Source organism: Doryrhamphus excisus, linkage group LG3, assembly GCF_037039965.1.
Source record: "Doryrhamphus excisus strain RoL-2023G ecotype Guam linkage group LG3, RoL_Dexc_Guam_v1.1, whole genome shotgun sequence".
In the NCBI taxonomy this organism is placed as follows: domain Eukaryota; kingdom Metazoa; phylum Chordata; class Actinopteri; order Syngnathiformes; family Syngnathidae; genus Doryrhamphus; species Doryrhamphus excisus.
In genome coordinates, this window is record NC_136359.1 from 23674835 (window position 1) to 23699694 (window position 24860).

The following is a 24860-nucleotide window of genomic DNA, read 5'->3' on the forward strand; positions in this document are numbered from 1 at the left end:
AGCACACACAAGCACAGTTTACATGAGTTATTAGTTATTAGATTAATCTTACTGTACTTCTCATGTCCCTGTAAGGCAGTGTTTCCCAACCTTTATTCCGCCATGGTACTGATTTGACAATACCACAAACAAAAAAAAATACTACAGTTGACTGACTCGAGTCACTCACTGAAGTGAATCGGGTATTTGATTCGTTTCGTTCAAATTCTTACGCGTGTTTCGTTCCCCATGCATCCAATTTGTACCGGATTTAATGACAAGTAAGCTGACAAGATAAATACCTGTAAGTCCCTCTTACAGCTCATGCATTTCTATGGAGAAATACTCGAGTCGCAGGGCATGCCCAGTAACTCAAATTCCACCTCATCCACACAACTTTTGCACCCAACATTTGATTCATTCTTGTCGCGGGGGTTGCTGGAGCCTATCCCAGCTGTCTTCAGGCAAGAGGCGGGGTACACCCTGGACTGGCTGCCAGCCAATCACAGGGCACATTTCGTCAAACAACCATTCACACTCACATTAATACCTATGGACAATTTGGAGTCGCTAATTAATCTAGCGTGTTTTTGGATTGTGGGAGGAAACCGGAGTACCCGGAGAAAACCCACGCATGCACGGGGAGAACATGCATTCATACCCTGCGAAAGGCAGGGTACACCCTGGACTGGTGGCCAGCCAATCGCAGGGCACATTTCGTCAAACAACCATTCACACTCACATTCATACCTATGGACAATTTGGAGTCGCTAATTAACCTAGCATGTTTTTGGAATGTGGGAGGAAACCGGAGTACCCGGAGAAAACCCACGCATGCACGGGGAGAACATGCAAACTCCACACAGAGATGGCCGAGGGTGGAATTGAACCCTGGTCTCCTAGCTGTGCCGCCTGTTGCGGACCATTCATTCATTCATTCTACCGCTTTTTCCTCACGAGGGTCGCAGGGGTGCTGGAGCCTATCCCAGCTGTCTGTCTTCGGGCAAGAGGCGGGGTACACCCTGGACTGGTCGCCAGCCAATCACAGGGCACATATAGTCAAACAACCATTCACACTCACATTCATACCTATGGACAATTTGGAATTCGCTAATTAACCTAGCATGTTTTTGGAATGTGGGAGGAAACCGGAGTACCCGGAGAAAACCCACGCATGCACGGGGGAGAACATGCAAACTCCACACAGAGATAGCCGAGGTTGGAATTGAACCCCAGTCTCCTAGCTGTGCCGCCTGTTGCGGACCATTCATTCATTCATTCATTCATTCATTTTGTACCGCTTTTTCCTCACGAGGGTCGCGGGGGGTGCTGGAGCCTATCCCAGCTGTCTTCAGGCAAGAGGCGGGGTACACCCTGGACTGGTGGCCAGCCAATCACAGGGCACATTTCGTCAAACAACCATTCACACTCACATTCATACCTATGGACAATTTGGAGTCGCTAATTAACCTAGCATGTTTTTGGAATGTGGAGAAAACCCACGCATACACGGGGGAGAACATGCAAACTCCACACAGAGATATCCGAGGGTGGAATTGAACCCTGGTCTCCTAGCTGTGCCACCTGTTGCGGACCAATGAAGTGAAATTGGATTATTCCCATGCTGCACACCCAATGATCTAACACGCCGGTTGGGAATCACTGCTCTATGGTTGACCTGAGAATATCTTAATACCCATCATGCATTTGACCATACGCTTTCTTCTATTTCATCAACTCGTGCTTCTTTGAACGAATAACGTTGGAACCACGCCATGTGCATTTGATAAACAAACATCGACTTTTATTATTTTCAAAAGAAGGGAGACACAGTAACTCCCTTATAGGTGATCTTCCTCCAAGCTTACACCTGACTGAGTGCACTTTCTCCAAAACGGATCATGTACTGTAGCTAGAATAATAATAATGTATACTTGATAAAAAAAAAACAAAAAACACCTCAACCTCGAACGCATCGTGCATGTTTTTTACGTACGACCCGACACTGCAGAGAGCATGATCATTATGACAGTATGACCTCATCCACGTGGGAACATTCAGTTTGGAAGTTAATTATCCTCGCTTATTATCTTTGTGTTTTTGTGTTGGTATACCAGTTATTTGTCATGCTTGCAAAAATGTTCTTTTTTTATGTATTTTTGCTTCTATTTTATATTCGGAAACCACAATTTAGATAGTTCATGACTTACTTACAGCACTTAGATAACGATGAGGACTCGATGTCAGATATCAGCATTATTAGTATCCAAGTCCTTTCATTGACTGTATTGTGGAAGTTGGTAGTAAACACTTGGATTGTATTACGTAGATATATATATATATATATATATACATATATATATGACACCATTACACAAAATAATATCTTCAATTTTTGACTAGAATGAAACGCTTATAATGGATGGTCCGGTCTAGCTTGCCCACATTTAAGATGTTCTCTCAGGGTAGCCTTGCTTTCTCTAAAGCTTTACTCAAAACCGCCGTCCTCGTCTTTGGTGGAAAAACAAGAGAGTGACGCAAACGCAGACTGACCACTTGAAGTATTGCAACTCTCAGGGGGAGTCGTTGCAAGTTAAAATGAAGCTCCGCCGATGTGTCATAAATTGAACCTCCAAAGGGTCAGGGGGGGGGGCAATGGGTGCCATTTTATGTTGAAGCCGCATATATGTTTCTCGCTGGAGTTCATGCCACCATGTTTGTATGTAATATACTGTTTGATGTGAGTTTTTTTTTGGGAGCAGGGGTGCCCAAACGAGGGCCATATACAGTAAAGTCTTGTTATATCGATATCGGTTATAACGAATTACTGCTTATTACGATACTATTTTCATTTCCCGGCAAACTTCTAGTCTTTTATGATATAATTAGTTCCGTTAGTACGATACCTGGTTATTATGATAACCCGGTTACTACGATGCCCTTTTCATCTCCCGCCAGCCAATTTGGTCTGCTTATATCGATACAAAAGCAGCTTAAATCAATCTTTGCTTAAGGATTTCAATACCAAAAAAGAACACGGCAAACGGCTGCTTCCAGTCAACTTTATTTGTCACACTTCCACCACCAGAGCACAGCACACACACACCGATTCCCGCACTTCCTGGTTCACAGGTCATGCTCAACCCGCCCCACGTAGCTGGCCAAACACATGCCTGCAACAGAAGAAACAACTGACATAGCATACACACCTATTCCAACGAAGACACAAGCGTACAAATACATGTACAGTAAAGTCTCGTTATATCGATATTGGTTATATCGATAGTACTGCTTATTACGATACTATTTTCACTTCCCGGCAAATTTCTAGTCTTTTATGATATAATTAGTTCCGTTAGTATGATACCCGGTTATTACGATAATCCGGTTACTACGATGCCCTTTTCATCTCCCGCCAGCCAATTTGGTCTGCTTATATCGATACAAAAGCAGCTTAAATCAATCTTTGCTTAAGGATTTCAATACCAAAAAAGAACACGGCGAACGGCTGCTTCCAGTCAACTTTATTTTTCACACTTCCACCACCAGAGCGCAGCACACACACACCGATTCCCGCACTTCCTGGTTCACAGGTCATGCTCAACCCGCCCCACGTAGCTGGCCAAACACATGCCTGCAACAGAAGAACCAACTGACAAAGCATACACACCTATTCCAACGAAGACTCAAGCGTACAAATACATGTATTTAATTGTGTTGTATTCAGATATCTTTTTATCGCTTGCAATAATCACTGTTTTTCATATGTACATGCTGGCGTTCGTGGCATGTGTTTGGCCAGCTATGTGGGGCGGGTTGAGCATGACCTGTGAACCAGGAAGTGCGGGAATCGGTGTGTGTGTGCTGCGCTCTGGTGGTGGAAGTGTGAAAAATAAAGTTGACTGGAAGCAGCCGTTCGCCGTGTTCTTTTTTGGTATTGAAATCCTTAAGCAAAGATTGATTTAAGCTGCTCGACATTGTTCTATACTATAGAACAATGTCGAGTGCATTATTGCCCACTTTTAATGCAGTTCGGCGCAGGATCGGATATATCGACAGTCCAGTTATATCGATATTTTTTCCGACTCCCGACAATATCGATATAACGAGACTTTACTGTACATAAGAATTGAAGGATGCGAGGTCCGGTTACTCACAAATAGGAATATTCAACTCAGGATCCAAATCCTGTTGGGAAGCCTCGGTGGAATTTCTGTTGTTTTCTGATCATACACATATTGAACTATGAAAAATGACCAATTTTATTGAGGCATGTTCTGTCATGTTTGCAACTTTAAATCTGTGTATATGTGCATATGAGTGTGCTTCCTTCATCAATTACGTTTGTTCAAATCCTTTAAGGCAGGGGTCTCAAACTCAATTTACCTTGGGGGGCCACCGGAGCTAGGTTTTGGGTGAAGCCGGGCTGCATCAGGTTTAAAAAAAAACAACGCATTTATTAAAAACTGGAAAAAAAATCAATAAAAAAACGATCTTCAATGCTTTCACTGCTATACCCTACACTTTTTCAGTACTTTGGTTCCGGTTTTCCACACCAAAATATCTGATAAAACATTCCACTGTTCTCAAATATCTTCATTTTTATTTTTATACACACAAAATAATAAAAATGAATAAATAAACAAATTAAGAATAAAGACAATAAATCAATCAGTAATAAATAAGTAAAATAATAATAAAACAGCAAATAAGAAAAACATAAGAAACCACATACAGTTGGTAGAGAAATTATTTTTTTCAGATTCAAATGTACAGTATTAACAGTTATTTAACCTTTAACATGAACATTAATGAAACTTAATAATTTGACCCAATTAGCAAGTTAGCATCGTACTCAGTTCCATCTGGGAGCAGCGTCGTAACTTTAACAACATGTTTATCTTGACGTGTATTTTCCCTTTTATTCCAAATCATTTCCTGCATTTATTTGTACCCAGCATCATCATAAGCCTTTAGCTTCATTGCTAATCCAAAGCAAAACAGAGGGGGGGTAACAGGGTAGGGTAACAGTATGCGCGGGGGGCAAAATCATGTTAATTGTGTCTGGTGTGCACACAGCTTTAAGCTGTCATTTCAACATTAAACTTTGGTATCAAGGTGGGGGGCCTCAAAATAGCGTCTCAATAGGGCCGCAAGTTTGAGACCCCTGCTTTAAGGTTTTTAAATGCGAGGCTTAAATTATGCTTTGACTTATGGCCACCCAGTTTGACACCCCTGGCGTACCCCCTTGTTAGGTTAACAAGACTGAGTGAAAATCCAGGGACACGACTAAAGTGTCGAAAGCCGAACGATTCACACCAAAATAATATCCTACATTTTTTTTGGATCAGTCTGATATGTTGCTACATTTGCTATTGATGGAGGTAGAAATGTATTTCTCACTTCATATTTTTGTGCATTTATACCGATTCAGTGCAATTGGCGAAACACTGTTGGTCAAATATGTGTGATCTTAGCCACATGATGTCAAAAAGTGAACAGCATAACCATAACTAATTCAACCAGGACATTTAGTGGTTCGTTCATGTATTGCACACCTATGTGAGAACAGCATTTGTGCAAAAAAAGGTACAGAAAAACCCAAATATTTGTACCTTTTTGTGAGTCGTGTATGCTCAGATAACTGAACACCACTGCTATACATGTAATACATCCCATAATAATGAATTAATTTTTGGACACCCCTGCTTTTGAGTGAAATGCCTTTTTTTTTCTGACAGTGAAACGTGCAGCCTGGAAAGAATTGTATTTATGAAAAGCGTTATCCTCATGAAAATGTCTTTGTTTTGCATGCAGCTAATCTTTTTAGACATGAGAAGGGATAGACTGTGTTTTTTTGTGTTGTTCTTACACAGGGACATTTCAACAGCACTTAAGTCTTTTTTTTATTATAGTGAAGTCTATGCATGTTGCAGCCGATAGATTTCATTCTGAAAGCCACTACCCGAGTAACATTGCCGTCATACAAAGTACTGAAATCATGTTTTGGTGCCATATCATAATACGCCTCGTGCATTATGCCTACTCATAAGGCATGACTGACTGAAGAGGGTTTGGGCTTTTTTTTTTATAACCGTGTTATTACAAAAGCAAAGCTTTCTGTAAAACTGAACCTACTCATTATATGGTATAATAGAGTGACTAAACATTTACATTATTGGTCAGCTTACATGAAATGATTTGGCGCCGTTGTGAACAAATGACATTGAGGTTTTCTTGCAAAGTTTCCTGAAAGGCAAAAAAAAAGATAATGCCTCTCACATCATGGCTCAAACATGTTAAAAGATGGATCTTCTTGGAAAGTTGCATATGTAAGCCATCGTTCAATACATAATTATTTAAAACATGGCTGTGTTGGTGTTTTTATTTCTTATATTATTTCAAATCAGCACACATTTGAAATTAAATGAAATTTAATATTATTTTAAAATTATTCCCCCCTATTTTAGTAATGTTTTTTTTGGTTTTTTTTTACAGTTATTGCTAATTCACTTTCTGCATGTACCACTTTGCCATTTTTTTGAGCCAAAGAAAGGTAAATGGGTTTATAAAGAGGTACAAGTCGACATAAATATTGAGTACAATAGGATACAGTTACATTTTTCAAATAACAGACAATAAATGGGAAATACAGGTGACAAACATTTTCTTATAAACAGATCAAACTGGCATAATCATTGTATAATTAGATAAATGCAGGGCACGTTATATAAAACTGACAGAAGCATTTTATAATGAATACGTAGATGAATTCAGGTTATTTTATAGATACAACTGGCATAAACATTGTATAAGTAAAAAAACAAATATAGGATTTGTTATATATCAGGGGTCTCAAACTCAATTTACTTGGGGGCCACTGGAGCTATCAGGTTTTCCAAAAAAAACAAAAAAAAACGCATTTATTAAAAACAGAAAAATAAATAAACGTTGCTTTTGTTCCGATTTTCTACAAGAAAAGCTCTGATAAAACATTCCACTGTTCTCAAATATCTTAATTTTTATTTTTCTACACAAAATAAGATGAAAAATAAATAAACAAATCAAGAATAAAGAAAATCAATCAATCAGTAATAAATAAATATAATAATAATAATAATAATAAAAGGGCAAATAATAAAAACTTAAGAAACCACATATAGTTGGTGGGTAGACAAATGATTTTTTTCAGATTAAAATGAACAAAGCATTATTAGAGCCCTGTAGACATGACAAAACACGACTATAGTCACATTTATACTCTTTTTATTTACAACATATTGCGCAACTGCAGGGTCTTGAGACACATGCTAACTCACAAACTAGAGAGCTAGCGACCTAAACGGTAGCCTTCAAGTTATTTCCTTTAAACTTAAATAGCCAAAAACTTACCACTTCCACACGGATAGGGAGGATAACTATTAACAGTTATTTAACCTTTAACATGAACATTAATCAAACGTAATAATTTTTTCTGGGTACATGATACCATACAGCAGTGGTCCCCAAACTAAGGCCCGGGGCCCGGACACGGCCCACTTCCACATTTGACCCGGCCCCTTGAACAATAAAGCATGTACATTTTTCTGTCATAGAACTGGAAATGGTAACCTATTGTGAGCAGCGTGACTACAACCACACCATGCCCCAGTCATAGAACATAAACAAACAAACGACCCTGACCCTGGCCCCGCTTCAGAGGAGGGAAAAGTCATGTGGCCCTCACTGGAAAAAGTTTGGGGACCCCTGCCATACAGCATCCATATCAAACTTGCGCGGGCCGCACTAACATGAAACTTTCATATCAAGGCGGGGGCCTCAAACTAGTGTCCTGCGGGCCACATTTGACCCGCGGGCCGCGTGTTTGAGACCCCTGTTATAGATAAAACTGGCATAAATATTGTGAAAGGAATGAATTAATAAATACAAGAAACCAGCATATTTGTTTTGATGCTTACAATCTGGTACTTCCAATACTTCTGGTATTGTTTTTAATATTAATTAGTTGAATAATGTACTATATTACGGTGATTGCGGTCGCCAATGTTTACATGATTGTACCACATGCTGCGCGAGCGCCAACCCCCCGCGGCCCCGCCCCGCCCCATCGCACGGCTTCGGCGTGATGACGTCATAAACACGTAAACTCGGGCTCCGACAATTTTGCGATAATGGCGACGACAGCTCAGTGGTGGAAAGGGACACAGTGAAAGCTCAGCGTCGGCTCGGCTATGTCTGTTTATCTTCTCCGGGTTCATTTGCTGCCGACCGACTGTACGGGATTCGGGTGATTCTGCGGCCTTTGAACGTCTCTCGTCACTCGCGCGGCTGGTGAGTATAATGCCGGCTTGTGGTCGTTCGTTGGCGGTGTGTTTTGACAGAGGCCTCCGCTTTGGGGTCCGCCCTCCATCTTCACAACAACAAAAACAGTTGCGAGCTGCGTTAGCTGGAGTAGCTAATGGTTGCTAACAAGCCTTGCAATCTACAGAAAAGGGACCGCCGGCGAACAACACTGCGCTACAGTGGCGTATTGTTCAGAAGTCGTCTTTAATGTTTGTTTAATTGCGGTCCCCGTAATCGAGCTTGGTATTATTAGCAGTAGCTTGTTAGCATGAGCAACATTTACGGTGGTTGCATTCTTCTGTCACTTCCCTCAATAAAATGTAACGTCAGCAAACAAGAGGGAGAAAAAAAGAGTAATCTTACGTAATTAGTTGTTAGCTGTTTGCACAACTTGTGCACACAACCCACCATCCCTGTGCATAGTTTTCATGCCATCGTAATATTACGTTATAGTACAATTTCTTTTTTTTTTTTTTTTTAATACTTTGTTTATAACATGGCCCTTCTGCGATTCCTAATGATTTAATCCCATTGCTGGACTCGCTGTCAACACTTAGCTGTGCAAGTAGTGCTTCCCCTTTATTGCAATGAATCAACTCCTCTCCTGCGGAATAACGAGACAAACACACGTTAGTACAGATTTGTGGTGTTCGGCGGATAATATAAACACCCTGTGATACATTGTGGCATGTCACGGGGCAACAATACCGTTAAAGCTCTAAAGGGGCTTAGCTGGGTGACTCTCAACTCCGGGTCAGACTCTAGTGATGTAGAAAAAAGAGCCGGTTCTTATGGCTCGGCTCATTCAGAAGAGCCGACTCCCAAGTGGCTCTTTTGTTGATTTTTGTTGTTCATTTAGATACATTTATTGTAGGATTTGCTGATTTTTGGCTAAGTTTGACTGCTAAGGTTAGGTTATATATTCAGTGATAGCTATCGTAACAACAACATGACTAAATTGTTGGTTGTGTGTAGGGACCAGTTAATGACAATTTAATCAGTTTTTGCTGTTTAACTTGTGAAAATATGACATTTTGTCATATTTTCTCTTAGTAACATATGCTAGCCGGTGATGCTCATGTGTTTTTTGGTTGAAAAATATTTAACCTTGAGCTAGTGACTTTGTAGATGGCTTGTTCAGTAAAATACATGATGATAGTAATATAAATAGGTGATAAGTAAAGTAAATAATACTAAATAAATTCAATAAAGAACATACATATGTAAATGCCCGATAAGCTCGGCAACTAAGCTGAAGATGCTCGTCTCACGAGTCTTCATCAAGTGCCCGAGAGTCATTGAAACTGGAGTTCGTCAAAGCAAAGTATCCGTGAGTCATTAAAACACGATGCTTTGTCAAAGCATCCGTACATATGTGGTTCGAATAATGAGTTGGTGAACAAATTAACTGAGCTGAGTACCAGAAAAAAAAATAAAAATTGAGAACCAGTTGTTCATGACTGGCACAAATCTTTATACTTGGTCACTATCAATCCAGTCCTTGTCTCTGCTGCTGATGGGGGTGCAGGTTTTGTTCTGCTCCTTTACTTTATGCTTTGGTTTGTGTAGGATCTGCTCCCACTGACCTCATATTTTAGCTGACTTAAGTTAATGAGGACGTTTTGATTGATTAGGTGGTTTAAGAATGTATTCCATAAACAATTTTTGTGTTGGTCATACTAGTCTTGCAAGTGCACAGTTAGTTTTTACAATTAGTTTTTTGGCTACTAACTACTACTAACTATGAGCACCGGTACAGCTATTTTGCCAGTGGTAAGAATGTTCTCATGCAAAAATGATGTTTGCCTTCATTTCCACAGATTTCCATGTCTGTCTTGTGAACACCTTAAACCAGATCATCTGGACTACACAGTGTCCATTGCTGATCATCCGTGGTAAGACCAAGTAATGTTGCATCATTGTATTTTTGTAAACATTGCAGCCTCGTATAGTTTCTGGAGTCGCTGCTTTAAAATTAATTTTTCAAGGTAAATTACTTGGTTTTAGACTTGGCAAAAGCCAAAATATGACTATTATTTTCTACAAATATTGCAACTCTCCCTTTGTTGCATCATACATGCAAGACAATCATTTTTTTGTGTTTGCTTCGTGTTTCTTAAATGTGTCTTTTTGCTTTTTTTGCACAGGGCGGGGCAGGCCTGGCTTCCTAGTTGGGTGACCCACACTCCTTCACAGGGGCCATGGTACAGTACTTTCTTTTCAATATGGACTTGACTGCTCTGCGTTAACTCCTGTATGCAGTATGCATGGAAAATTCTCGATTGATGTTAAATATTTATTGGCTGTTTAACAGGTAACAATTATGTCAACGACTGCTGTGTCAAAGGTAGCGGGGCGGCGTTTCTTTTAGAACTGCTGTTATTCCTTATCCTATTGCGTACGCCATGAACACAATAATAGATGCGTGTAATAAACTGTGTTTGGGTGGCTTCTCAGGCTCTTTATCTCAGCATGCTTGATCATTCAGCTGCAGGGACCGTCCGTCAGTTTGCCTCGCATGCAGCAACGGCAGCAGCAGCTTATGCTGAGCAAGCAGCAGGATGCAGCAACACTGTCCATTATCTGTATGCTTTTTTTTTTTTTTTTTTTTTTACTTCTTTCATCTTTTTATTCCATTCACAATAAACAAAGCACACAGGGATTGGAATACTCGCTTCCAGTGCTGCACATGAAATATGAAGGAATGCTTGGTAGTGGTTGGAGAAATACAAAATTGCCAGAGCAGCTATGGCGATGTAGATTACCACTCCTACCAGTGTGTAACCGTGGAGTGAATGAATAATGAATGGGGTGAATACAGACTTGGAATGAATTATGTTTCAGTGCCAAGGTCATGTTTTGAAAAATCAAGAGGTGGGATAAAGCTCGTTTTTCCCATTCCAAATTACAGCAGTGGCCAAAGTGGTCTTCATCTAGCCTTTTAACCATTGACAGTTTATGCAAACCAGTTGCATATTTGCCAGGGTGAGTGGCAAATGTTCTGTGGAGAAGCCATATTAATACCTAAGGAAAATACAGTATGGGAAAGAAGTTTGTGGCTGTAACTGGTCTTTTTTATGTGCAGGAGGAAGAGGGGCAGAAGAGCTTGGAGTGTATCCAGGCCAATCAGATTTTCCCCAAGAAATCCCCCGTCCTGGAGGAGGAGAACATGCAGGTGAGGAATCATCGTCCTTCATTGCTTTTTCTCATGCTGTGACAACCACTTCATCTAATTATATCGATAACGCATAAATATTTGAAGATATAACCTTATTCTAAACCTATAGCTGAGTTTGGAAAAAGGGAATTTTGAATTGAATTTGAAACCCTGTTTCATTTTAGTCACTTTTGCTTATTGAGTTTACATCCAAAGAAGCTTTATCTTCATCTTGGTATGGACTATTTAAAATTAAATTTAAATTTTGATTTGTATGGTATCAGTGTTTCCCACAGGATCACATCTATTTGTGGTGGGTTGCGGTGGAAGGTTGATGGAATGACCTACATTTGCATAATTGGCAACAGTGACTTTGCAAAAATTGAGTAAACAAACAAGATGAGGGAGGGCCTCACAGTAGCACTCGTTGCTGGTTGAGAAAAACAAAAATATATGCTCTAGTTGCATTCTTTTAAAAAATATCTACACGGGTCTCGTTAAATATAAAAGACAACGTTGTTGAGTTGGCAATACTGATTGATCCCTTTTGTCCTGTCTTCTCTGGCAGAACAGGTGCTTTATACAGGTAGTGCCAAATCTTGTTTGTTGCGAGCCACCACCATTAAATAAATAAATGAATGTGTGGGAAATTCTGGTTCTCTTCCACTTTACATGTCAGAAAATTCCATGAAAATAAAAGGCTATTCAGGGCTCTACATTAAAAACAAAAATTACTTGCCCATAAGGTGAGAACTACTTGCCCGAACTTGCCACATGTAAAATGAAAAGACCGCCATAATGATATCATATATCAATATATGCTGATAATTCATCAGATTATAGTACTGACGCATTATATTTGGAGGAATGTCTGAAAAATTGTATGTTAACATGGCATGCCATACTACATTACACATCGTAGTCGTAGTAAGCAGTGATATTTATAAGTTGTGCACCACAATGAAACATTATTGAATAGACACATTTGTGTACTAGTAAAGTGTTTTTAATCCAGAAAAAAAAATGCTCAATGGTCAAACAATAATTTGTGAAGCAAAGGTGAGGAAAAATACACAGAGAAATGGAAGCGCTAGATTTTGTAGCTTGTGCAAAAAAATCAGCACTTGGTATTGGATCTAATCGGTGGTGTTTCATTGTAACTACTTCAAATTGTCACAGCAATGTGATTCACTCACCTGTGCCATCGTTTGATTTGCTGCCGCTAATAAAATACTTGTTTAGGAGGCACTGTTTCATCACTTTTTACTGTTTTCCTTCAGAAGTTGTTGAAGAATTAGACCATGTTGGCAGGGACGCCATGATAGATGTTTTTGTAGTCAAACCATCGCTGATTGGTTGATCGCGAACAAGAACAGGTGTGGGTAAAAACGCGGACAAACGTTTGCAAATTACCACCGGAATTACGCAGTCCATGTTTTACCAACACCCAACAAGAACCACTTAAAAAAAAAAACTCTTTGCAATATGGCATGCCAAAGTGAACTTACCCGACGGGAATATCACTGATTGGATTTACTTGCCCCAATTTTGTTTTAACTTGCCCCGGGCCATCGGTACATCGTTATTGTCGAGCCCTGCTATTGTTTTCCTTTTTTCCAAGTACTGATTTGTTAAAATGAACAGATTCAGCACCAGTATCAGATTATATGTAAACAATACGTGTGCTGATCCACGTGTTGTACATGATGAACACAGGTGATCAAACTGTTATTGTGATCTTTGAAATATTGAATTTCCTGCTGTTGCTAGGTGCCCTTTCCTGAGCTGCACGGGGAGTTTACAGAGTATGTTGGCAGGGCAGAGGATGCCATCATTGCAATGTCCAACTACCGCCTGCACATCAAGTTCAAGGAGTCTGTTGTCAATGTAAGTACCGTTGGCAAAAGTTATATAGTTGATAAAAGATACAAGAGCACATGTCATGTACTAAAAAAAAAAAAACGTTGAAGCACTCATGAGTGTCAAAATACGGCAGAATGTTGTGAATGGACAGAGGCATTGTGCAGCCATTGTGCCAGCACTATTGTGACCAAGTCGTTCAGAGATGATTTGCTCTGGCAGCGACGCCACGTGACTCTTCACCACCTCGAATTGTACACTCACTTCTCTGCACTAGCTGTTGCCATGGCGGCGGTCCTTCCAGAGTAGATGTGCAACAGTCACGCTCTTTCTCTCTTTGTCGTCATTTCAGCAGGTTAAAAAGGGAAGCTAACCGTGTTACCAAATAATTTTACGATACATCCTCTTTCCCCACTGCAAATTTGAATGTCCCCATTTGAAGGCAAAAACCTTTTTCACGCTTCCGCAACGCAATTTTTTTTTGTCGGACACCACTTCTAACGCACACTTTGTAAATGTCGGAAACGCTTACTTGTGTCGTGTGAAGCAAGTGAGCACACAAGATAAGGGAACGTGTGCTGCATTCAGATAAGCCTGCTGCTCCCTTGCCGACTTGGCACAGTGAGAAATTTGGGTAAATGACAAGTCATATAGTTTTGAACACTTTTATTAGTTTCGCTTCTTCCTCAATATCATGAAACAAAAATAGAAATTGTACTAGACCATCAAAATTCAGGAAAAAGTGGTTCACATATATTTGAATTTATACCAAAATTTCAGGTGAAGTGAATTTGTATCTTCTGCCTGGAAATAAAATGCATCAGTCTAATTGGAATTGATAATGTGCGGCATAATCTAGAGTTGTGGTTCTACACAAATAAAATTTTTTACACAAATACGGGGACAAGTCAAAAAAGCCTACATAGTTTAAATGATTTTAAAGTAAGCCTACAAAAGTCTGCATTTCTTTTGTTGAATTGCTTTGTTGTATCAGGTCACATTTTCAAAAGATTAAAATTAAAATTTAAGCTGCATGATAGTTGGCGACCTCTGACAAGTTCTCCTCCTGTTAAGTGTGGAAGTGGTACATTTTTGGCTACTTTGTCCATCTTCTCCACTCCATTTTAAACACAATCTATTGAGATAGACCGATACCGATCAAATTTTTCCATTTATTTATGAGTAGTATTGGTCATTGGTTGCATGTTTTGGAGTAATACGAATACTTGGGAAATAAGACATGTAGTTTAGTGTTTAAATTATTTCAAAGTAAGCCTACACAAGTCTGCATTTCTGTTAGTTGAATTCTGTTGTTGTATCAGGTCACATTTTCAAAAGATTAAAATTAAAATTTAAGCTGCATGATAGTTGGCGACCTCTGACAAGTTCTCCTCCTGTTAAGTGTGGAAGTGGTACATTTTTGGCTACTTTTTCCATCTTCTCCACTCCATTTTAAACACAGTCTATTGAGATAGACCGATACCGATCAAATTTTTCCATTTATTTATGAGTAGTATTGGTCATTGGTTGCATGTTTTGGAGTAATACGAATACTTGGGAAATAAGACATGTAGTTTAGTGTTTAAATGATTTCAAAGTAAGCCTACACAAGTCTGCATTTCTGTTAGTTGAATTCTGTTGTTGTATCAGGTCACATTTTCAAAAGATTAAAATTTAAATTTAAGCTGTATGATAGTTGGCGACCTCTGACAAGTTCTCCTCCTGTTAAGTGTGGAAGTGGGACATTTTTGACTACTTTGTCCATCTTCCCCACTCCATTTTAAACATTGTTTATTGATATAGACAGATACCGATCGCATGGCTAAACCATACATTTTTCCATTTATTTATAAGTAGTATCGGTCATTGGTTGCATGTTTTGGAGTAATACGAATACTTGGGAAATAAGACATGACACAACAGACAATTTGCGTCACACGCCGATTGGTTTTTGTGTTGGCCTTCATACATGTTTTTTAACAGAACTCGGACGATATTGATCGGTAGCCGATCAATCAGCGCTTCTGTAACACATACAGTATTCAGATACATACACGCAGTCGTCCCTTTTATTAATAAATGGACTTTGTAAATATGTTTTTTGACCATTATCAAAGCCCCTTGGACATGATATAAAAACCTCTTTAGTCACTCTTACGCTCCTATTATTCTTTGTTTACAACACATTGCAAGGTTTTCAAATGGATCGGCGAAGAAGGACCACGGTAAGAAGCCAGAAACTTGGCACTTTGACACCAAATGGCAGGATTTACATTTATATTCAAATATTACATACGCCTAGTGACCAAAATACTACATATAACTTGTTTTTCAATATTTTTGGATTATTATCATGCCATAGTCAACCATGAAACAGCAATCATTTGTGATTTTTTTTTTTTTTTAAAAACCTCGATGGAATCAGGGGAGCGATGTTTGAACCGCGATGTCGCTTTAGGTTCCAGGCTTACACTGCTTCTCTGTGCTCACATCAAAGGGACCAAATGTTTGCACTCTCATTATTTGGACGAGTTGATAGAGCATGAGCATCACATGGCAGGGGTCTCGCAAATCGCCGGCAGGGAAGTGCTGGAAGTGCGCTAGCAGCCCAGGAATTTTGATGACGTCCAGATTATCTTAGCAGGAATTACTGCGTCTGCATGATGCGGGACATCTAGAATGTGCCATGGTCGCAGCCCTGTGTGGATGGAGAATAGTTTCAACTCATCAAGAACCGTTTACATTATCCTTTCTGTTTTGTTTCTGATCAGAGTTGTTGTTGTGAGGTGTCAGTAAGTATCAGACATGCACGGCTTGGGGTGGTTCTGTAGCATTTTGTATGCCTTTTATGAAATTTGGTTGCTACGTAGAAGACCTGCTTGTAGACCATGTTAAGCTTCAAGCACTAAATTAAAGCAAAAGTCATTACGCAAAATCAACACATCAACCAAGGTCATCTGACAGACAGCCTGTCATCATTCTTTAGTAGCAGAACCTTGGCCTGCTGATGACTGCCTGTCAATCATGCATGCATCCAGACTGCGCGTGAACCCCAGCCTGAGGCTCTAGATTACTGTTAGGTGGCGAGTTCAAAAACTGTACTGTTTGTAATATACTGGAACCTGCTTTTTGTCAACCAACTCCATCAAGTCTCAGTCCACCATATATATTTTTTTTCACACGGTCCAACACTTTTGTCAACATAACATTTGAGATTCAAAAGGGTCATATTTCTATGACAAATTGGTCAATCCTCCACTCCATGTCAACACGTGGTGTAGTATTATTAACTTAATCCTTATTGATAAGCAGCATGAAACCACAAGTTTAGTTACACGGCATTTAAAACGCGCACACACTCTTCAGCGCAAAGTAACCTTCACATTAAAAGCATGGCAGTATTAACCTTGATTCCACAGTAACTGGTATTGTTAGCCACTGAAAGGAAGATTTATGTATGAACACAACAAAATTACAAAGTGCACAAAGCATCACAGGGCTCTACATTAAAAACAAAACTGACTTGCCCATGGGGAATCCTTAAGGTGAGAACTACTTGCCCGAACTTGCCCCATGTAAAATGAAAAGACTGCCATAATGATATCATACGGTAAAGTCTCAATATGTTGATATTGTCGGGAGTCGGAAAAAATATCGATATAACCGGACTGTTGATATATCCGATCCTGCGCCGAACTGCATTAAAAGTGGGCAATAAAGCAGCTTAAATCAATCTTTGCTTAAGGATTTCAATACCAAAAAAAGAACACGGCGAACGGCTTCTTCCAGTCAACTTTATTTTTCACACTTCCACCACCAGAGCGCAGCACACACACCGATTCCCGCACTTCCTGGTTCACAGGTCATGCTCAACCCGCCCCACATAGCTGGCCAAACACATGCCTGCAACAGAAGAACCAACTGCGTTCGTGGTTTCTCTCATGTGTATAGATTCTATACACACGAGAGAAACCACAAACGCCAGCATGTACATATGAAAAACAGTGATTATTGCAAGCGATAAAAAGATATCTGAATACAACACAATTAAATACATGTATTTGTACGCTTGCGTCTTCGTTGGAATAGGTGTGTATGCTTTGTCAGTTGGTTCATTTGTTGCAGGCATGTGTTTGGCCAGCTATGTGGGGCGGGTTGAGCATGACCTCTGAACCAGGAAGTGCGGGAATCGGTGTGTGTGTGCTGCGCTCTGGTGGTGGAAGTGTGAAAAATAAAGTTGACTGGAAACAGCCGTTCACCGTGTTCTTTTTTGGTATTGAAATCCTTAAGCAAAGATTGATTTAAGCTGCTTTTGTATCGATATAAGCAGACCAAATTGGCTGGCGGGAGATGAAAAGGGCATCGTAGTAACTGGATTATCATAATAACCGGGTATCGTACTAACTGAACAAATTACATCACAAAAGACTAGAAATTTGCCGGGAAATGAAAATAGTATCGTAATAAGTAGTAATTCGTTATAACCGATATCGATATAACGAGACTTTACTGTATCACTGATTGGATTTACTTACCCGAATTTTGTTTTAACTCGCCCCGGGCCATCGGTACATTGTTATTGTTGAGCCCTGCATCTGAAAACACAACAATACAAATAAAAATATGCACACAATGGAGGAACAGAATGTCAACAAACTGCCATTGGTTCAAAAATCTTTTACCATCACTAATTTTGAATTGGTTTTTATGCTGTTTGTTTAAATAAAATTTAGAATGAGTTTTGAATCATTTTGTCTGCAAAAAAGGAGTTGAGGCAAAACACAAGTCAAGATACAAGTTGGTCTACCATTTCATAGCCTTATGCATATTAACAGAGTTTTGGGGAGTGTTAAAGCATTAATAAAAGGCCAGTGCGACTAATCTAGCAACCAACAACTAATGTGGTTTTTCTGGCAAAACAGTTTTTTCTAGCTTATTGCTTGCATGAAGTTATCATTTTGTCCTGACTTTTACTAATTTTTAAGTTGAGTCTCCAATGTTATCGATACTTACTGCATGTGTCGGGTTAATAAATGCTTCAAATGAACATTCCTGTACAGTCGATTTGTTACTTTGCAGGTGCCTCTGCAGCTCATCGAGAATGTGGAGTGTCGTGATATGTTCCAGCTACATGTCACCTGTAAGGACTGCAAAGTTGTCCGGTAAGACCAAAGACTGTGTGTGTGTGTGTGTGTGTGTGTGACTCTCGTCTTATTCTTTATACTCATTTTTGTATAATCTGCATCTATGTTGAAGAACATCCTTTAAAAGTGTCACCTTTTCTGTGAAGGTGTCAGTTCTCCACCTTTGAGCAATGTCAGGAGTGGTTAAAGCGTCTCAATGCAGTCGTGCGCCCCCCCTCTCGCTTGGAGGATCTCTTCTCCTTTGCCTTCCATGCCTGGTGCATGGATGTGTATGCCGGCGAGAAGGAGCAGCACGGCGAGCTTTGCAGACCAGGTAGCCCACCATCTTAGATACACACCCACAAATGACAGCATCAATGCAGGCACTCCAGTCATATCCGATTTCTCTGTTCTTAAGGTGAACATGTCATCTCCTGGTTCAAAAACGAGGTGGAAAGGATGGGATTTGACACTCAAAATGCCTGGAGGATATCTGACATCAACTGCAAGTTTAGGTGAAGGCCGTATTCTTTCTGAATACCCGCTGCTGTGTTGATATCCGTGACTTTGATCTCCCCATTTGCTTTCATTGGCGTATAATACAGCTCAGTATGTGTGAGACTTTTGTGAGGTTGTTTTTTTGTACTCCACTGGCGCTGTGCCTGGGGCACAAAAAAAGACCCAGCCCAGGATTAAATGTCTGTCGACTTTTGTTGAGCCTTCACAAATGCAGTCAGGTCTAATGTCTTCTCTCATGCGTCTTTTTCAACCACCAGGCTTTGCCCCAGTTATCCCCAGCAGCTTCTGGTACCAGCCTGGATCACTGACAAGGAGCTGGAAAATGTGGCGGCCTTCCGCTCCTGGAAGAGGTTTCCTGCAGTGGTTTATAGGTTGGTTGTTTCTCATCAAACTAGATAGTTGAGACCAGTATCCTGGCAATTACGTGCCGTTTGACGTATTTGTACGCAATATGCGATAAGCGATCTCTAAGGCAAGTGTAAGTATTAATGTCGACTATATGTAATTCATCAAGTAGTGAAAGTGTCTGTTGACTATTGACTGCAGTAGCTCACAAAAAGTAGTACACCCCCTTCTTTTTATTATATTATAACATTATAGAAATTAAACTTGTAAGTAACTTAAGTGTACACCTTGGAAAACGGTATAGATTGACTGTCCAAAATAACTAAACGCACATTATTGTCTAAATAACGTGCCCAACGTGTCACTATTTTGTGTGAGCACTTCCTTAATCCTCTTTGGCATGACATTGACTATAGCTATTAACTGTAACTATTAATTATCTAGATCAGGGGTCTCAAACTCAATTTACCTGTGGGCCACTGAAGCTTGGGTCTGGGCAAGGCTGGGCCGCATCAAGTTTCCCCCCCTCCAAAAAAACGCATTTATTAAAAACGGAAAAATATGCAAACGTTTTCAGTGCTTTGGTTCCGATTTTCTACAATAAAAGCTCTGATAAAACATTCCACTGTTCTCAAATATCTTAATTTTTATTTTTCTGCACAAAATAAGATGAAAAATAAATAAACAAATCAAGAATAAAGAAAATCAATCAATCAGTAATAAATAAATATAATAATAATAATAAAAGGGCAAATAATAAAAACTTAAGAAACCACATATAGTTGGTGGGTAGACAAATTATTTTTTTCAGAATAAAATGAACAAAGCATTATTAGAGCCCTGTAGACATGACAAAACACGACTATAGTCACATTTATACTTTTTTTATTTACAACATATTGCGCAACTGCAGGGTCTTGAGACACATGCTAACTCGCAAACTAGAGAGCTAGCGACCTAAACGGTAGCCTTCAAGTTATTTCCTTTAAACTTAAATAGCCAAAAACTTACCACTTCCACACGGATAGGGAGGATAACTATTAACAGTTATTTAACCTTTAACATGAACATTAATCAAACGTAATAATTTTTTCTGGGTACATGATACCATACAGCATCCATATCAAACTTGCGCGGGCCGCACTGACATTAAACTTTCATATCAAGGCGGGGGCCTCAAACTAGTGTCCTTGTTATTCACAACATATTGCGCAACTGCAGGGTCTTGAGACACATGCTAACTCGCAAACTAGAGAGCTAGCGACCTAAACGGTAGCCTTCAAGTTATTTCCTTTAAACTTAAATAGCCAAAAACTTACCACTTCCACACGGATAGGGAGGATAACTATTAACAGTTATTTAACCTTTAACATGAACATTAATCAAACGTAATAATTTTTTCTGGGTACATGATACCATACAGCATCCATATGAAACTTGGTGCGGGCCGCACTAACATTAAACTTTCATATCAAGCCCATGGGCTGCGTGTTTGAGACCCCTGATCTGGATTAATCAATGTGTCATTATTGTTTAATTATTAAAGAATATACCATAAATTCCGAACTAGGAGCACCAGAATATAGGCAGCACCCACTATATTAGGAGAAAATAATATTTGTACATAAATCAGCTGCACAGGTCTATGGCCCGCAGGTATACACGTCTTAAATGGGATCTTTAGTACACAGATTTTTCACACTTTTAATTCAATAAATACTTTTTTTCTGAACTATGCATGCTGGTGAAACAGTAGCCCAACAGAAAAGAAATTCACACTTTCCTTGTTCTCCCGCTGGGAAGTAAAACTACTAAAGTCGTCATCTTGAGTACCACATGCCCCATTCTGCACCACTCCATTTCCATTTTTTGTTGTCACTCCCAACGCTACCTCAGCCAGCCCCCAAACCCGTGCTGTCCTCTCCAGTTCGCACACAAGATGGCCCAAAACCAGAACCCGACCACAGATTCACCGCATCACTATTTAAGTCGCGGGGTTCAATGCATGAGAAAAAAGTAGCATCTTATATACCGGACATTACGGTAATTAATCCTCACATGACTTCATTCTTCCAGGCACCTGAGCACAGGGGCTGTGATTGCCCGTTGCGGCCAGCCTGAGGTCAGTTGGTGGGGCTGGAGGAATGCTGATGACGAGCACCTCGTGCAGTCCATCGCCAAGGCCTGTGCCGTGGACAGCACCTCTCACAAACACCTGTCCAACGGGACCTACTCCAATGGCTCCGAGCTGCCGGATACTGATTTTGGTGGGAGCAAGCTCAATCTGCCTCACTCAACGTTTTGCTGCATTCTATCCACATACGTACAGTGCATGCAATGTTGACTTAGATTCATTTTTTTTGGCAGAAGCCAAGGTTGTGCAATGTAACCCGTCCGGGCAGGCCCATTTATACACAACAGCTACAAACACTATATAGATGCAATATATTCCATAAGTTGAGCAACCACATTAGATCACCTGAAACATTTACTGCTGCACTAAATGGTCCCTTTCACCATTTTGGTATTGGGCTATTTCTTTAAACTCATGCTGATTTCTTAGTTTATACCTAAGTTGTCAAGCATATCTCTTTGTTGTTAAGGATAACTTATGTGTTGTCTGATTGTATCAGAGTCCTCCATGACCAACAGCTCAGAGGTGGAGACGTTGGCCATTCAGCCTCACAAGTTACTGATCCTGGATGCCAGGTCCTATGCAGCTGCTGTAGCCAATCGGGCAAAGGGAGGAGGCTGTGAATGTCCTGGTAGGCCTTATCTTGTGTCGTTACAGTAGATGATGGAGTAGAGCAGTTTGAATCCAAATACTGTATATTAAAAAAAAAAAAAAAATCAAAATTTTGAATGTATTTCTCTCATGTTCCAGAATACTATCCCAACTGTGAGGTGGTGTTCATGGGTATGGCTAACATCCATTCCATCCGCAAGAGTTTCCAGTCTCTACGTTTCCTCTGCACTCAGATGCCTGATCCAGCCAAGTATGATATATTTTTGGAGATTTTTTTCAGTAACTGTTGTTATATTTAGGGATGTTCCGATCAGGGTTTTATGCTGCTGATACCGATAATTATAGGTTATCACATGGTTTGGGGGCATGATACCTGGCCTGATACCAGACAAACCATGTGATGATCTTATTATCACATACTATTTAATCATGAGCTTATTATCACGCACTATTTAATCAAAAGACCGTTTTCCAGAAAATGTTCAGTTTATTACATGTATTATATCTAAACAGTGTAAACACAGGAAATTTAGCTTTAGTTTTTCCATCATGTAACGTGCCAGAGAGTTGAATTTTGATTTGAGAGAATCAGGCTCGTATTCATCCCCATTTTCTTTTCTGATAAAATAAACACGATGAGCCATTCAGAAAAAAGTTCGAGGTCGCCCTCGGTTTTCCGACTTTTTTGCATTTTTAGTTTTTTTCGATCATTTCAAGAGTGTCCTCCTCATTAATGGTGATGAAACGTTCCATTTCTAATATTCTGTTTGCTATTTTCCCTATTTGTCTTTCGCCGGGAGTGTCAAACGCCGACATGTTGACAGAGCACAGACGGCAGCAAAACAAACGCTGTGTGTTCACGCTCGTGCGCTGTTCTCTGATTGGTTGTTTCACGGGCACGATACCAGAGCAGCGCGCTCTGAGTGGACAGCTACGGGGGGCTGATACTGGACATGGTTAAACTCTATATTTTATCAGTATCACTGCCCTGGGCTTTGACACAGTATCATTTCGGCCTTTTCCCGTATCATTCATGGGCGGTTTCTAGGGTACAGGGCCAATTAATACTGTAGTATGTGATAATCTATGAGTGAAATTGCCCGATCCCGATACCAACACCGATCACATGCATGCTCCCTCTGCACTAAAAGTTCTACATATTGTCTACATTCTCCCAAATCCATACTGAGGCGGTACTCATCCACAAATTTTGCATACACTGGCAAGTACAGCGGGTTGAGACCGGGGGCTTTAGCCGCTGCCTGTCGGAAGATCACATCGCGGGCCTCAAATTTACCACACCCTGCCAAGTGCTTGCCCCCAAATACCGTACCTATATAAAGTTTTCAAAGGACCACACCGCCATGAAACTTGATTAGCCTCTGTAGCACATGAAACAAAGCTTCATTTCAGATGACATCAACTAAATACTCCCACATCTGTGTAGTGCTTAGGCACACTTGACATCTAAAGTTGAATTTATTTGACTAGTGTGGGTGCAAACTACTCGAACCCTTTTTTACAAAGAGCTTAACATCAATTGTCTTTCAGCAATACAGTCAATGTAGTTTACCTTATAAGATATACATCCTTAAATCGTACCTTGCCTTAAATGTCTTTGCTGTCTGTGTGCCTTGCAGCTGGCTGTCTGCGCTGGAGAGCACCAAGTGGCTACAGCACCTATCCTTGCTTCTGAAGGCGGCCCTGTTGGTGGTCAATGCTGTGGATAGGGACCACAGGCCCGTTTTGGTGCATTGCTCTGATGGCTGGGACCGCACTCCTCAAATTGTTGCTTTGTCAAAGCTACTGCTGGACCCGTACTACCGCACTATAGAGGTACAAGTGAAAAGTGTTACTATGTAAAGTATATAAAAGTGGTACATATTTTATCACAAAAGATGCTATACAAATGTATTAGCCACCAAATATAAGGTTTATTTTTCATATTTTTCTAATTCACTATGTGTTTAAGCTCTTTAATCCACATGCTGTTTTTAACACTACAATTAAATAATATTTATTATGTACAAATTTTCAAATGTAGTGCTCAAGCCAAAATCAGTATGGGGATCAAAAGACCCGCTGTGGCGACTCCGAAATCAGCAAGCCGTCCCTTGCTATATCACTGCATGACTATAACGGCTTTAAAAAAAAAAAAAACAGAAAAGCACTTGGAGAGCGCAGACCTCCACCAAGTGTTATAGTTCTGCCACATATTTATCACAGATTTATTGACATGATAACATACCGTTAGCAATTGGATTCATAATGATATCAATATTAGTTCCTTTGTTATTCACAAACACTATAAATATAATGCTATAAATTGTGTTTTTATGATTTTTTTAAAAATAGTTTCGGTTTTGCGGTGTCAAAAAAAATACATAAATAAAAAAAATACTTTCAGTTCATTCATTAGATAAATAACAATAGCATTTTTGTTTCTACAATTGTCAAAAATAATTGTGACTGGTGTGCTAATACATTTGTATTGTAGTGGAGTTTCTCTTAAGGACAATATGGAGCAGTGATACAGTGTCAAAACACTGTACAGTAAGTATGTGCAGGAAGTTCAATGTTAAATATGTTTGTGTAGGGCTTCCAAGTTTTAGTGGAGACAGACTGGTTGGACTTCGGCCACAAGTTTGCCGATCGCTGCGGCCATGGAGAAAACTCAGAGGACGTGAACGAACGCTGTCCAGTCTTCCTGCAGTGGCTGGACTGCGTTCACCAGCTGCAGAGGCAGTTTCCATGCTCCTTTGAATTTAACGAGGCCTTCCTGGTGAGT

The 24860-nt window shown here is 40.0% G+C and overlaps 1 protein-coding gene and 1 long non-coding RNA gene across 3 annotated transcripts in view; both read left to right on the forward strand.

The window, feature by feature from the left end:
• The first annotated feature begins 3936 nt into the window (after nt 1–3936).
• Nucleotides 3937–24860, forward strand: part of LOC144898236 (uncharacterized) — a 98324-nt gene continuing 77400 nt past the window's right edge. Inside the window, exon 1 of the long non-coding RNA XR_013627126.1 lies at nt 3937–4382. This is a non-coding gene — a long non-coding RNA (uncharacterized LOC144898236). The remainder of the gene's footprint in view (nt 4383–24860) is intronic.
• The window catches only part of mtmr3 (myotubularin related protein 3), a 28680-nt gene continuing 11945 nt past the window's right edge, over nt 8126–24860 (forward strand). For both annotated transcript variants that reach the window (XM_058069873.2, XM_058069874.2), the window contains exons 1-14: nt 8126–8310; nt 10143–10217; nt 10470–10526; nt 11408–11497; nt 13250–13366; nt 18419–18501; nt 18630–18796; nt 18881–18977; nt 19239–19352; nt 21403–21593; nt 21960–22091; nt 22211–22322; nt 23713–23908; nt 24669–24854. In XM_058069873.2, the coding sequence (XP_057925856.2) occupies nt 10524–10526; nt 11408–11497; nt 13250–13366; nt 18419–18501; nt 18630–18796; nt 18881–18977; nt 19239–19352; nt 21403–21593; nt 21960–22091; nt 22211–22322; nt 23713–23908; nt 24669–24854 (1488 nt within the window). In that variant the 5' untranslated portion in view covers nt 8126–8310; nt 10143–10217; nt 10470–10523. The remainder of the gene's footprint in view (nt 8311–10142; nt 10218–10469; nt 10527–11407; nt 11498–13249; nt 13367–18418; nt 18502–18629; nt 18797–18880; nt 18978–19238; nt 19353–21402; nt 21594–21959; nt 22092–22210; nt 22323–23712; nt 23909–24668; nt 24855–24860) is intronic.